Source organism: Lampris incognitus, chromosome 3 (genome assembly GCF_029633865.1).
Source record: "Lampris incognitus isolate fLamInc1 chromosome 3, fLamInc1.hap2, whole genome shotgun sequence".
Lineage (NCBI taxonomy): Eukaryota > Metazoa > Chordata > Actinopteri > Lampriformes > Lampridae > Lampris > Lampris incognitus.
The window spans coordinates 34,143,132-34,158,437 of NC_079213.1; the positions used below are offsets into that span (position 1 = coordinate 34,143,132).

The following is a 15,306-nucleotide window of genomic DNA, read 5'->3' on the forward strand; positions in this document are numbered from 1 at the left end:
GTCCTGACAGTGTGAGAGAGGCACAGACTGGAAGACTGACGGGATTTGCCGGGACCCCTGTAGTAGCACAATCAATGTATATTTTGCAGTTAAAATCATACTTGTATAACTTGATTGAGTCAAGTTTCGGAGAGAACAAAAGAGAAATAATGGTAACAACATGGGGGTACATCAAGAAGCAGAAAGACACACACCTAGCTGTTTGAGGTACAGACCCCAGGACCAAAAACCAATTTGCGTTGAAAAAAAGGAACACTGATGGCACTGTGGCGGCGTTTTTCAACATAAAAAGAGGCAGCTATAACATCTTCTGAAAACACCCCATTTAAGATAAGTGAACTTAACTACTATAATGACTGTTTGAAAGAGTGATGGCTGCCCGGCTCTTCCTGTGTCCAGACACGACCTCCCAGGATAAAACTCTGCGGCATGAAGCAATGACCCCCGCCCCCTTTACCCCCTCAACTTCTGTTTAATAATTTCATTTAAAAAAAAGGGGGGGGGCATGAGTGTTATCCTGGGGGGTGGTCTCAACAGAGCCTGCTTCTGTATCTCCCTGGGCAGTGGGGCAAACAGCTAAAACAGCACAGGGCAGGATTTCAGTGGCCCTTGAAGGAATTCACAGCTGCAGACACTTCAAAAAGGCCAAACTCCCACTACGCTCCCTCTGAAAATGTTGCAAATCTAGTGCCTTTCTATCGAGCCTGCTTGAAAAATGAAGGATTCAAACCGAGAGTCGTGTATCTGGATGTTTTTCCCCCCCAGCTCTTAACAGAGCAATGTAGTTACTTGACCATGTGGGAAAGTGCGTGTTCAGGAAGCACACAGACAGAGCAACATACTCTTTTATGAGAGGTTAGACGTTCGCAATCCTAACATCCGGGGTCTAAGAAATAATGAGAAATTGCTTTAGCACATCCATCTCTCCCCCCAGTACATACTACAAACACAAGGAAGCAGGGTAATTTAGTTGAGAGACACACCCGGACCTCCAGTTACCTTTTATGCCAGCGACGCACCTGTTAATACTACTCTAACGAAGCCAAAATGGTCAGCCAGCGTTGCGGATATCAACACGGCGGCCATTATAGCTTCACATGATAGCACTTCAAAAGACTGGCCCCACACTGTATCAATAGCTTCCCTGTTCCGCAGGGGCCCGGCCGCGGCCTCCCTCTGCCCCGCACCTAAACCGGGATGAGTGAGCACCGATTCTCTTTATCTTTCTAGTTGCTCCCCAGAGAGAGGACATAAAAGAGAAGAAGAGATGAATGAGGGATGAAAAGCTCGGGGAAGGAGAAATCGCATGAAAAGGTGTGCGTACAGATGGCGGACAGATGGAAGAGGACGCCGGGCCGAGGAATCAAACCTGTGTGCGTGGGGGGCAGAGGGCAGGGAAACGGCGACGCATTAATACGGAACCGAGGCCAAACAGCTTCAACACGGTCCATCAAACCTGCACAACACAACGCTGACCGCGGGGCTGGGACGGAACGGATTTTTTTCTTACCGCAGTGAAAACGCGTCCGCGCTGTATGGCAGTTTACCGCCTTTTTATCAGACTGGACACTTTTATTTGACAGAAGCGACCTTGGAGCGAGATTTGCCGCCATATTGTTGAATGTCCAGCGGCTGGCGTCAAGCGCATGGGCGTTACCACATACGAGGGGTGTTCGCTGTAAGCGCCTGCTCTTAAAACGTAACTCCAACTGTTTACTTTACACTTCTGTCTTTTGTGTCTGTGTGCTACGCGTACTCAACTGGACGTTACCTGTAGACATCAAAACTATTCAAGCCTAGAAATAATTAATAATCGGACACACGCCAAAGAACCCCCCCATGTGTGCAATGGACTGTCCCTCCGCGTTGCTCGCGAAACTGAAACGACGAGCAATTTAAAAGTTTTGATTCTCCAGAAGCTTTTAACGTGGGACGGAAGACAGCCGGCGAGGAGAACTAAACAACGATCACTGTGTTAATATTCATATCGCGCAACTTCTACCAGCAAAAATAAAAGTAAAAAAAAAAAATGGCGGTAATGAACGCAACCCCGCGGTAGGCGTCGCACGACCGCGATATTGCGGTCACGTGGTTACCGTCACAACCCCCGCTGACCGCTGGCCAATCTGAATAAGATGAGTTTTTTGAACTCGCAACATAATTAGGCCTCGGTTACTTTGACAACAGATTTTATGTCGTATGGTGCCAGTCGCATATGACATCAGCATGTACATCCGCCGCAGGAAACGTCGAGCCACATGAAACTGTTGTCAATAAAAAAAAAGATTTTAGAGTTAAAAGTCAGTTTTAAGATTTAAAAGTTAGTAATGATGAGATGAAACCAACTCATTTGAAAGCGGCTGTCATATATCATCAGTGTCTTCCAAGTCATTCATCAGGCATTTTGATAAAAAACAAATGTTGTGCGCATCTATACGCACGCGTAATTCCAACCTTTATTTCAGTACCAGGCAGCTATGGTTGTTTTTATCTATGCACCCCCCAAAATTGCCAATTCCAACGCAGCAGTTAATAACAGGGCCCTGCATGTGTCCTAAAATAAAGGCTCGTCCACCCTTATGTTACAATATCCAGCACATTACTCCAGGCCATTGACACATGCCTCCCCTTCACACAAGAAAGCTGGCCATATGCCGTCTCCCCGTCAGTCTCATGGTGTGAAAAGAGAAACCTTCATGCAAATACTTTTGAACTCGCAGCATTTTAAAAGATGGAGGGGGGAAAAAAGAAGCCAAAATGAATCCCAAATGTGTAACCTGAAGTCTTACACGCAGTTGTGCATTAACATTGACAAATATGTCAACTTTTAAAATGTTTTTCGCAACTTAGTCCCACATGTGGCATTTCATTTTATAAATGTAACTTTGCATATAACTCACTCTTACACATTCTATTTTATATTACATATTACAGGATATTACATTACAAAGTACATTTCATGCTAAAAGAACAGTTCCCAGTAATGAGCCAGAATATACAGGATTTTACATGCTGCTTTCAACCAGCAACATACCCCTATATTCTCTACAAATTGTCCTGAAACATTTATGCACAAAATATGAATTTTTTTCAGCACATAATGGGGAGTCGCAAAAAAGCTAAAATTCTGAATAAAGTAAACGAACGGAAACCTCAAATCATCAACTTTAAAATCAAACGGCTCATGTGAACAGAAACACAATGCATCATTTCAGTCCATGTTAGACCTGCGTAACTTTGCCTACTCTAAATAGGTGTACATGTGTCCAACATAAAATTTCATATCTGTAAGTTAAATTACAGTAGATCGACTAGATGTGGAAAAAAAAATGGCTCAATGTGTCCAAACCGATGCGAAGATAAAAGAAAGTTTATGATGGTAAATTCGGGATTTATGAGTCACATCATCCCAAACCGTTATCCTTGGGCCGAGCTGTGCTGAGCTGACCAGGATTTTCACAGCTGCAGAGCCAAGGAAAAAACTGCAGCAGAATCAGAGTCGACAATAAGTTCATCCTTGAAACACATTCCTCCCCTTCACAACCCAGTTGTCCAGCAGTAAACTAACTGTGTTTAAAAGACTGTGACACATGCTGGTTGGTGGGCTTGGTCATTGTACTCGAGTAGATAGCACAAGTTAAAGATAGAGACAGACGGATAGATTGACAAATATATTGATAGATAGAAAGACTCTTTATCTACCTACTTGAGAAGCTTTGTTGCCACAGCCTGTACATCAAAATAATAATTAAAAAAAAAAATCAAAAGCCAAAATTTGTACATCAAAATACTAGTTCACCTCCAAACATCCAAATATAAGAATCAGATCAGAATACAAATTAACCTTCATATATATATATATATATATAATATATATGTATATATTTGCCAAACATAACAGCATAGTGACATTTGCAGGTAACACCACAGTAATAATAATAATAATAAACTATTTATGTCGCACCTTTCTGAACAGCGTTACAAGGTGCCTTACACAACATGATAAAATAATGCGCATAATCAAGATCCATTATCCCAACCGCTTATCCTACGTAGGGTCGCGGGAAGCTGGAGCCTACCCCAGCAGTCACTGGGTGGCAGGTGGGAAGACACCCTGCACAGGCTGCCAGGGCATTACAGGATAGTCATAGTCAAGATAAAACAACAAAATACAGTAAAAATATAGGACATAATGCCAGACCTGCTCCACAGAACAAGGTAAAACACAGTCAGGATAAAATCACAAGAGCATAATTAAAATGCAGAGAATTAGAGCCGATAAAACAAGGATTATGATAAAACAACTTAAATAAGGTGATGAAAGAAAAATATAAAAATATGAAGAATTAAAAATGTAACTGGACTGATAAATGACAACAATGAAGATGCCTATAGGAAGTAGGTGAGGGACCGATCCATATGGTGTCAAGATAACAACCTCTCCCTAAATGTTGAGAAAACAAAGGGGATAACTGTTGGTTTTAGGAAGTCCAAACTGGTTCAGACACCAGTTTATCTCAATGGTGTCCTCAGAGCTTTAGGCATTCACGTCTCAGACTCCCTCTCCTGGTCTCTAAACACCAGTTGTGTCATTAAGAAGGCACAACGGAGACTGTACTTTGTGAGATGTCTCAAAAAATTCAGAATGCCCTCAAAAACCCTGGTCAGTTTGTATCAGACGACCATAGAGAGCATCCTTACTGGAAGCATACTGTTTTGGTTTGGCAACGTGACCAAACAGGACCACAAACAACTGAGAAAGATTAAAAACAGCTTCAGATATCATAGCCCTGCCACAGCTTCAGGACATGTACACCACCCGCTGCAGAAGGAAGGCCCTGAGTATCATGGAGGACATGTACACCACCCGTTGCAGAAGGAAGGCCCCGAGTATCATAGAGGACATGTACACCACCCGTTGCAGAAGGAAGGCCCTAAGTATCATGGAGGACATGTACACCACCCATTCCAGAAGGAAGGCCCTAAGTTTCATTTGCTCTCCCTGAGGTTTCTTCCTATTTTTTCTCCCTGTTAAAGGGATTTTTTTAGGGAGTTGTTCCTTATCCGATGAGAGGGTCTAAGGACAGGATGTTGTGTTGCTATAAAGCCCACTGAGGCAAATTTGTAATTTGTGATTTTGGGCTATACAAATAAAATCGACTTTACTTGACATGTACGCCACCCATTGTAGAAGTAAGGCCCTAAGTATCATGGAGGACGTGTACACCACCCATTGCAGAAGGAAGGCCCTAAGTATCATGGAGGACATGTACACCACCCGTTGCAGAAGGAAGGCCCTAAGTATCATGGAGGACATGTACACCACCCGTTGCAGAAAGAAGGCCCTAAGTATCATGGAGGACATGTACACCACCCATTGCAGAAGGAAGGCCCTAAGTCTCATAAGTATCATGGAGGACATGGACACTACCCATTGCAGAAAGAAGGTCCTAAGTATGATGGAGGACACCATCCACCCAGAACATGGTCTGTTGTCCTCCTTCCGTCAGGACAATGCTTACAGAGCATCCGAGCTCCGACCAGCCACCTCACACAGTTTTTACCTCCAGGAGGTCAGAATAATGAACAGTAGGTGCCTTACAGAACTTCAGAGATTTATTATTTCTTTATTTTTGTTATTATCATTTTCTTATATATAGTTTAGGGGCTGAGAGAGACAGGCACATGGATTTAATTGCATTTGAAGGTACATGGTACTTTTTATATGGATATGACAATAAAGCGAACTACCACATTCTACATGCAGACATGTGTGCCACATGAAGAGATGTGGATACAGACAGGGAGAGGGACTATCACTGAGGCACTTTATCTAAAGTCGCTACAGCAGAGAGAAAAAAATCCCCTGCCAAAACGGATCTTTTCCACCCGGCTGACAAACTTTTTTTCTTTTTCTTCATACAGCTAGCTTGTGTCTTACAAAGTACTTTTTACTTTGTAAAATGCAAACAAAATGCACCAAACAACAGCGGGCTAAACAGCAAAAATGAGAATCAGAATTATGGAAAGAAAATAATAATATGCAAAAGAGGAATAACAAAATACAAACTGTAAAATAATTTCATGTTTAAGAAAAGGCGAGAGCAGAACAGGTGAGTTTTTAAAGAACTGCATTCAGAGCTGATGCAGAACATGTTAGTCTGGACATGCCAGACGAATGCAGAAATGCATGCTCGTGTGGTGGAGCTTGCAAAATGATTTCCCATAGTAAAGTGACAGCACAGGGGGAAAGAATTAAGCCTCTACAATTGCCTCTTTCCACAAGACCACCAGGAATTCACCCAAAGACATATTTCCTCCTTGTTGTGTTTGTGTTCAACATTTGAATCCCTTCACCTCCAGACTGGTACAATATACATTCCAGCTCAAACCAGAGCGTTTCTCACACTGTGAGAAACACAGTACGACAAGTACTTATTATCAAAATGCAAAGATGTTACACAAAAACTTCATAAACAGTGTGCCAGGGTCAATTTTGGTTACGTCTATCACGGCCATGCACGAGGACTCTCTGTCTCGTCTGCGTGACACAGAGCAGACGCGCCGGGACCTGCGGCACCGCCTCGCCTAGGAGCTCGCAGAAGAAACTGGGAAGCACATTTACTTGTAATGCAGTTTGGTATAGTTGTGAGTTTTTACTTTTAGGTATGCAAATAAATCCCTCCTTTATCTTTTATACACACACACAGACACGCACACAGTTAAGTGGGTGTGAGAAGTGCAGACGGAGTGGTGTATGTGCGAGCCGTTCCTGTCCTGGCTTTGCATAATGCATGTGTTGAGGATTTTGAGTGTGCTTGTATTTCAGCGCCTGGCGTTTTGGCCTTAGCCAGAAATATGGTGGAAAATCAGGCATTTTAATGCCCCCTCAGTCCTTGCTTTTATACAACGTGCCTCCTTAATTCTATTACTGTAATGGGACAACTGCTGACAGAGATGGATTGTAAACTTGCCCTTGGAACACGAATTGGATAAAACCCACAACTTCTGGATATTTTATTTGGGAAATATAAAACTTTTTTTTTAATACGGAAAATGTTTTATGTCAAAGACGATATTCCTCATTCAGTTCTCTTCTTATCGTGGGCAAGCCCATTTCAAATGCTCTCTCTCTCACATCAGTGAGAGTTACACCAACAGCTCCACGTCCACGTTTTATCTAAATCTGCACGACACACCCGGCCAACTTCTACAGAATGTTGTTCTTTTCTATCATCATTAATTTGCTCGTTTGCTGACGACCCCTTATCAGGTTTTATCTCATGAGGAAAGTCCCATGTGTACAATCTGACTGATATTGAAATCAAATCCCAAGTATACTAACAAGCCGGTCATTACGGCCCTTTTGGATTTTTGAAGTTTAATAACTTTGTAGAAAAAAAGAAAAAAGATACAGACCTGCCGCTTCCTGAATGCTCCTAAAATTACATATATTTGTATTAAAATGAGTTTTAGATCAATTGCACAAACAAGTTATGATAAGCTCTACCTACAACGACCATGAGCGGTCAAAATGACCGTCTCATAATTTGCGCGAGATCATACGCGTCATGTCAGTATTTACGACGTGTGTTGGTGGCGTCATTTCCTTCGTGAAGTTCGTTGCTCTGTCCTAGAAACACACTAGCGTCCTCCAGTGGAGAAATAGTCTACACTCGATTTCTGATTATTGCCAAAATGTGTGGTTACAGACGCCTTTACAGACGCACCATAACTACCACCGAGGCGTTGCAGTATTTACAGGCGTTGGACAGCAGCCATTTTAAATTGTTTGAAAAATAGTTAAAGTTGTTAAATGTTAATTTTGGTGTCAGTTAGTTTCTTAACAGAAATACTAACATATGTAATATATTAATATCTCAATTGGGTATTTATCGTGACAGAATATAGAGTTTAAAAACTGTGGCCGTCATTTTGACCACCCATGGTCATTCTAGTATTTTTTAAGTTCCGATCGTTTTTTGGGACTGTTTCAATATTTATTTTCAGTTCTTCTTCTTCTTCTTTTTTTTTGTACATTTCCCGTTTTATAGGCCTTGTTATGTTTGTTAGGTTAGCAATATGTGTTTTCCGTTTTGTTTTTCAGGTAATATTTTCACATCTTCAATTTTGCTATTCAAGTTCAACCATGTCTCTCTGAAGTTTAAATTGTTTAACAATAGTATTATAGTTGTTAAAATGTTAATTTTGGTGTCAGTCGTTTCCTAACAGACATACTAACATATCTAATGCATTAATATCTCAAATGGGTATTTATCTTGACAGAATATAGAGTTTAAAAACCAGCCGTTATGGTCGTTTTAGGTAGGAGTGAAATCCTGGATGGTGGACATGCCTCGATGTACATACTAATCATCTCAAGTGGCCATGTGTAACTCTGGTTGAAATGAGGGGACGATAATGAACATATAACTACCACTGAGCAGGACTTAAGGCTGGAACAAACACTTTCTCTCTCATTTCCCATTTCTGTCTTCATGAATTAATTCACACATTACTTCAAGCGGTCTATAGTTTAACTAGCCAAGTGACGGAGGCTCTTCGGGAACTGAAAAAACCCTCTCTGCCGTGATATGTTGTTAGCCTTTCCCATCTGTCCTAATAATGAAACCCAGCTGAAGAGGAACTCGTCCCACCTCTCTGTGTGTGGGAAAGGGTCGTCCTTGTCTTACTCTAACAAACGTTTTAGTTTACATCAGTCTAGGCTAGACTCAAAGGGACACTCAATCGGAGATAGTCAGATGGAGAGATCCAGGAGAAAGACGCTGGAGAGAGGGAAGAGTTTGCTCCCTTTCAACACAGCTCAGCCTCCATCCAAGTTCCCACAGGGTAGCGATAGGAGAGGCAAAGTCAGGAAAGCGTCCACATATGTAACAGCTCTCGCACTTATCTGTGTTATTTTGATGGGCTAGCATGGAAGAAAGTGCATTTTCAACCCCTGCACTTAGTACCAGTCAGTGTTTGCTGTTTTAGGCAACGTTTACAAATGATTCCATTTGTTAATTCCTCTCAGTTTGACCCGTCAACAGTGTTTTACTGTCCTCGACTCTTTCCCCCCTGCCTCCTCTCTCACACAGATACCAGACAGACAGCTTATGTGGGAATAGGTGTGCTTTGTTGATCCTACGGGCCACGCCCTCCTCTCCCGGCCAACGCTCCGACTTCCATCATTACACATATCCTGTGTTCTCTGTCCACACCGTGGTGAAAACGTGAGTGCTGCCTGGTCACATTTCCAACGGGATCACCCTTGTTCACTCCATTCCATCCATCAACAGTTTTGGCCACTTGTCAAAACTACGCATCTAATGTCTACCAGGGCCAGGGATGGGAGTGTAACGTGAGGGAATGCCGGTTCTCTGAAACAAAGCATGGGCTGAGCTCCATGAATTTCCACCATGATGAACCCATCATCAGGAGGCTCAACATCGACTACACATCAAGGATTCCACGGGTGACAAAGACGGATGGAGTGTGTGTGTGTGTATATCACACACTGTGACGGATCCCATTTAAAATGATGACACCACATGTAGCCCCCTCTATAGAAGTCATGAGCTGTGTTTTGGGAGCATGTGTGTGCTCGTGTAGGTGTTGCAGATGCACCTCGGCCATAGTTGTGCAATAATAACACATCGCACGGGAGTACGGTGATAGCCTTGTGTGTTGAGTAAATCCAACTCCGAGAATCATTTTGCACCGAAACATATTTTAAGTCGCACAGATGGTATCTGTCGTACTTCCAATACCCAACGTCGCATTACTGGCAAGTTAAACACCCTCACACAAATGCAGACACACATACTGTGCATGAATTTTCACAAACGGGCATAAACATACAGACACATGTCAAAGGAAAGAAAGCAAGTAGTTTTTCGAAAGACGACAACATGAATGCCTGAGGAAAGACTATTACAGAATAGCTGTTTAGCCCTCCAACAACTCAAACACGCTGTTTAAATCTTGCAGCAGAGAAGCATTTATTTTTGAGTGTGCTTCAAGTGAGCGTCAACATAGGGGCCTTGTCTAAATAATTCATGCATCTAATATATTTCTACATCATATACACACAGTGTAACCAGTGCAATACTCAGTACTACATGTGTGAATACTCTATTGTAGGGGGCCAGTATCAGTATACGTCCCCATTCGTGAAACTGGTGGTGTTCTTTTTGCACTCTTTATTGAAGATACCTCAAAATTTAAATAAAAACCTTGTCCAAAGGCTTGCAAACATGAAGAATGCTGTAAAAATGTTAATTACGCCATTTTTTGACTAAGGCAAGCCATCGAGGCATCCCGTTGTGATTTCTTTTCTAAAAACTGAACTTTGTCTGCTGCATTAACCAGAAACAAAACAAAACCAGCATGACCGCTGTTATCAATCACATAATGGCACAAAGCGTGCTTGAATTTCCTCCCCACACACAGCAATCTCAACTTTTAGGTTAACCTCACCTCATCTTCTATAATTTCCATTTTGAAATATGCATGACATTTCTAATTAGAGCATCTGTCTGCCCAATACATAAAAAGGAGCTCTGTCTCTTAACAACAGCATCGCTAGCTGGCACAGCGTGTGTGTGTGTGTGTGTGTGTGTGTGTGTGTGTGTGTGTGTGTGTATGTGCTCTCCTCATATACATACCTGTAGAAATCCGCACATCACGTGTTCCCCGAACATGGGCAGGCTGGGCCGGGTCTCGCGGTATATGTGCAGGGTGTATATCGTCATGACAACAGGATCTGCCTCTGGCACCGCCTCATCCGCCACCAGGATGTTGATTCGACTGTTGCCCAGGCCAAGTGGATAGTTTGCTGTCCTGTGAAGAAGGGGGGGAAAAAAAGAGAAAAAAAGTAGAGTTTCTCAGTGACATGGCAGACGGTGGTTTCTGAGAAAAGAACAGAGAGACAGGGGATTGATTAATGACTGGTAAAGAATAAAAAGATTAATCACATTATACAAAAGCTTTTCTGTTTATTAAGATGATGCGGCTTGGATGAAGCCATTTAAGAGACACCACAGTTTGGCTGCCCAGGACTCCTCTTGCCAGACAGTATAAGATCTAGTTGAACAAATCAAAACTGATTTTTGTCAAGAGACTCAAACGGTAAAGGTTAAAAGCTCACAGACATAGCAGGGTGCTGGACATATCTGTATGTACCACTTTAACATCACTTCTCCAACAGAAGCCCAGCGGTTTAGTAAGTAAAAGCAGATTTCTGTATCATCGAAGAGCCGTGCTGGGGAAAAGACCAAAGGACGACGGTAGCCGAGGCAGGATGATGGAGTAGGACAGTTTCTTGTTCTCTAAAAACAGACCTGATCTCTATCATCTCCTTGCAATGGCAACGCTAAAAAAAAAACATAGCGCGTTACAACAGAGGAGAAAGTGTGGGAGGGTAAATCATGAGGTTTACAATACAAACAATTAAATGCAGAGAATGATAAAATGATCTAAAATCACCTAAAAATGATTGAAGACATCTATTTGTGTGTGTGTGTTCTTGTACTTCTGTTTGTAGGGACCAATTTCAGCTTTTAACCATCAGAGTGGGGGCATTTTTGCGGCCGGTCCTCACTTCTTTAATAGAACGACCGGGATTGCACGCCTACCTAAAACGACCATGGGCGGTCAAAATGACCGCCGGGTTTAAACTCTGTATTGTGTCAAGATAAATACCCAGTTGAGATATTAATGCATTACATATGTTAGTATGTCTGTAATGAAACTAAACGACACCAAAATTAACCTTTTAAAAACTATAATACTATTTTTAAACAATTTAAACTTGACATGGTCGAACTTGAACAGCAAAATAGAAAAATGTTACCTGAAAAACAAAACGAGAAACACGTATTGCTGATCTAACAAACGTAACACGGCCTATACAACGTGGAATGTAAAGAAAACAAAGAAAAAAAGAAAAAGAAAAAAAAGAACTGAAACTCAATATTGAAAACAGTCCCAAACAACGACCGGAACTTAAAAACTACTAGAGGGGCCGGCGACGTCACGACAGCACGACGACGGCAACGTAAAATGGCGGCTGTCCAACGCCTGTATTACTGCAACGCGTCGGTGGTAGTCACGGTACGCCTGTAACGGCGTCTGTAACCAGACAAGTTGGAAAGAATTAAAAATCAAGTTTAGTCTATTTATCTGCACCGGAGGACGCTACTGTGTTTCTAGGACAGAGCAAAGGAAATGACGCCACCAACACACGTCATAAATACTGACGTGACGCGCACGATGACGCGCAAATTACGCGCGGTCATTTTGAACGCGGCGTCCCTATGGACACGGTAGAGGCTAGTTCCCATCGATGCAGAGAACGGAAATGGAGTAGAGAACGGTCAACTGAGCATGCGCGAAATGCCTCGACCACGCCTCCACACGCCCCGCGTAGCATCCAGGCGCTAGGGTTCTAGGAAGACCCACCCCTACTCTGCGTCTGATTAGCTAACCCTGACCCCGCCCTAACCCTAACCTACCCAAACAACGGAGGCAACGAGTACTTGCGCATGCTCAGTTGACCGTTCTCTGCATCGATGGGAACTAGCCTCTACCCTACAGACACACTAGGCCGTGTCCGCGGGCGAGAAGCTGGATGTGGGCGTGTGTCCCGGTCCAGCGCCTTCCTGGTTGCTGCACTAGTGCCTCCTCCGGTCGGTCGGGGTGCCTTTCGGGGGAGGGGGGGGGGACTAGGCGGAATAGCGTTATCCTCTCACGCGCTCCGCCCCCTGGTGAAACTCCTCACTGTCTGGTGAAAAGAAGCGTCTGGTGACTCCACGTGTATGGGAGGAGGCATGTGGTAGTCTGCTGCCCTCCCCGGATCGGCAGAGGGGGCGGAGCAACAACCGGGGCAGCTCGGAAGAGTGGAGATGGAAGAGTGGGGTAACTGGCCAGGTACAATTGTAAAGGGGAAAAATCCCCCCCAAACGGGAAAAAAATAGTTTTAGGTATCTTATCATAACTTTTTTAAAAGATTTTTTTTGCGCAATTGATCTCAAACTAATTTTAATGTAAATATATGCAATTTTAGGCGCATTCAGGGAGAGGTTGGTCTGTCCCCCCCCCCCCCCACAAAGTCATTAAACTTTGAAAATCCAAAACCATCAAAATGACCGCCTTGGTCGTTCTATTAAGTGTCTATTTTAGAGTTAGCATTTGAATTCAGAGTTAAAGTTAGAATTAGGATTACGTTAAGGTTGGGGAACGTAGTCAATTAGGGGTCCTCACAAAGATCGAAATACAAGAATGTGTGTGTGTGTGTGGGGGGGGGTGAGGTCATGAATTTATGAGCTGAGTCTTCCAGGCGCTTATCAGCACTGACATGAGAAACTGAGCAGGGATTCCACAATAACCAATTAGCTACAAGCTACTGGTCTTCTCTGGGGTAGCTGGCAGCAGCATGTCTGATGTTTTCTTCTCAGTCGTTCTTTATACTTTCCTGTTTCTCACATCAGCATCAGTGAACTCTGTCAAAACTTGAAAAATGACTGACTTATATTCCAACAGTACTGAAGCCAAAACTTGTAGAAGGCTGTGCACAGTGGTTTTGTTGTTCTTAGATATTATTTAGGTAGGGCGAACGTCTCTGCACAAGTCAAGAAGGATAAATCAGAAAGGATGCAACCCCCCCCCCATACACATGGCTCTAACCTGTATATTTTCACTAGAAAGAAACAATGAATATATCAAAATAATGGAATAGCTCTGAAACCTATTAGGCTGCAATGGAACGCCTCCATCTGTGTCCGAGTCCTTCACTGCATTAAACTGCAGGAGCCGGACCGATACTCTCCATGTTGGATGTCGGAGGAGTTGCTGTGGCTTTTACCTGGGTCCTGCGTGGTCATCCAGGTGGATGTGGCAGGCCGAGCTGATGGGCACGGGCTGGATTCGGACCGTCACCATGTCGAAGGGCACCTCAGCGCGGTACTCCTTCACCCAGGGACTGAAGGGGGGCATCAGGGTCAGCGGGGGGTCTGTGTACAGCTGTCTGAGGTGGGGGTCCACACAGTGCACTGGACGCATGCAAAACAGACACGGACATTAACGTGCAATCGTAACCATACACACACACACACACACACACACACACACTGATGAAGCACGCCATAACACATGTGCTCACTCAGACAGTTCATGAACACGCATATCCCCACGCAGTAGGGAGGGAAGGTGTTAAAACTGAACATATGTGGAGCACAGGCTAAATTAAAAGCCTCTTTGGTATCAAACTTATAACCTCACAGCCTGGGTGTCTGTGGTGCAGATTCAGAAACCGCTCCAACCGCTAAAGTGACGGATGCTCGATGAGAGGCTGCAGTGCGCCAATGTAAAATTAGACATGTCTTCACCAGTGACCCACATTGACTGTGTTCACCGGGGCCTTACATGTGTCGAGTTACCCCACGCCAGCCCACAGTCACGTCAACGCACCGAGCCTTTTGACTCCATGATCGAACAACAATCTAACGAGGGAACTTACTAAATGAGAATCGAATCACTTTATTTAGACAGTGCATGGGGGGTGGGGGGGCAGGCCTGGCTGAAGTCCTGTTCATAACTAAAATGCAGAAAATGACGTCAAAGTTCAAAATTATGGCCGAAAAAAAAAACAAACCACATGCTGGCCCCTGAGGAGACACATGCATAGGCATCAACCCGCCAACACAAAAACAAGCACACATATGAAGATCATAACACATCAAAAAGTGTTTATTTGAACGAATGCATTTGGTGTACGTTTGTTAAACTAGAACGACCGGGATTTCACTCCTACTTAAAATGACTATGGGCGGTCAAAATGACAGCGGTTTTTAAACTCTATATTCTGTCAAGATAAATACCCAGTTGAGATATTAATGCATTACATATGTTAGTATGTCTGTTAGGAAACGACTGACATCAAAATTAACATTTTAACAACTATAATACTATTTTTAAACAATTTAAGCTTCAGAGAGACATGGTCGAACTTGAACGGCAAAATTGAAAAAGGGAAAATATTCCCTGAAAAACAAAACGGAAAACACATATTGCTAATCTAACAAACGTAACAAGGCCTATAAAACGTATAATGTAAAAAAAGAACTGAAAATAAATATTGAAACAGCCCCAAACAATGACCGGAACTTAAAAACTACTAGAACGACCATGGGTGGTCAAAATGACCGCCGCGGTTTTTAAACTCTATATTCTGTCAAGATAAATACCCAGTTGAGATATTAGTGTATTACATATGTTAGTGTGTCTGTTACGAAACTAACCTACACC

At 43.1% G+C, this 15,306-nt stretch overlaps 1 protein-coding gene across 1 annotated transcript in view; it reads right to left on the bottom strand.

The window, feature by feature from the left end:
• cped1 (cadherin-like and PC-esterase domain containing 1) overlaps positions 1–15,306 on the bottom strand; it is a 147,798-nt gene that overhangs the window by 54,308 nt on the left and 78,184 nt on the right. Inside the window, exons 13-14 of the mRNA XM_056276721.1 lie at positions 13,865–14,051; positions 10,668–10,842 (exon numbers count right to left, since the gene is read on the bottom strand). Of these exons, the coding sequence (XP_056132696.1) occupies positions 10,668–10,842; positions 13,865–14,051 (362 nt within the window). The remainder of the gene's footprint in view (positions 1–10,667; positions 10,843–13,864; positions 14,052–15,306) is intronic.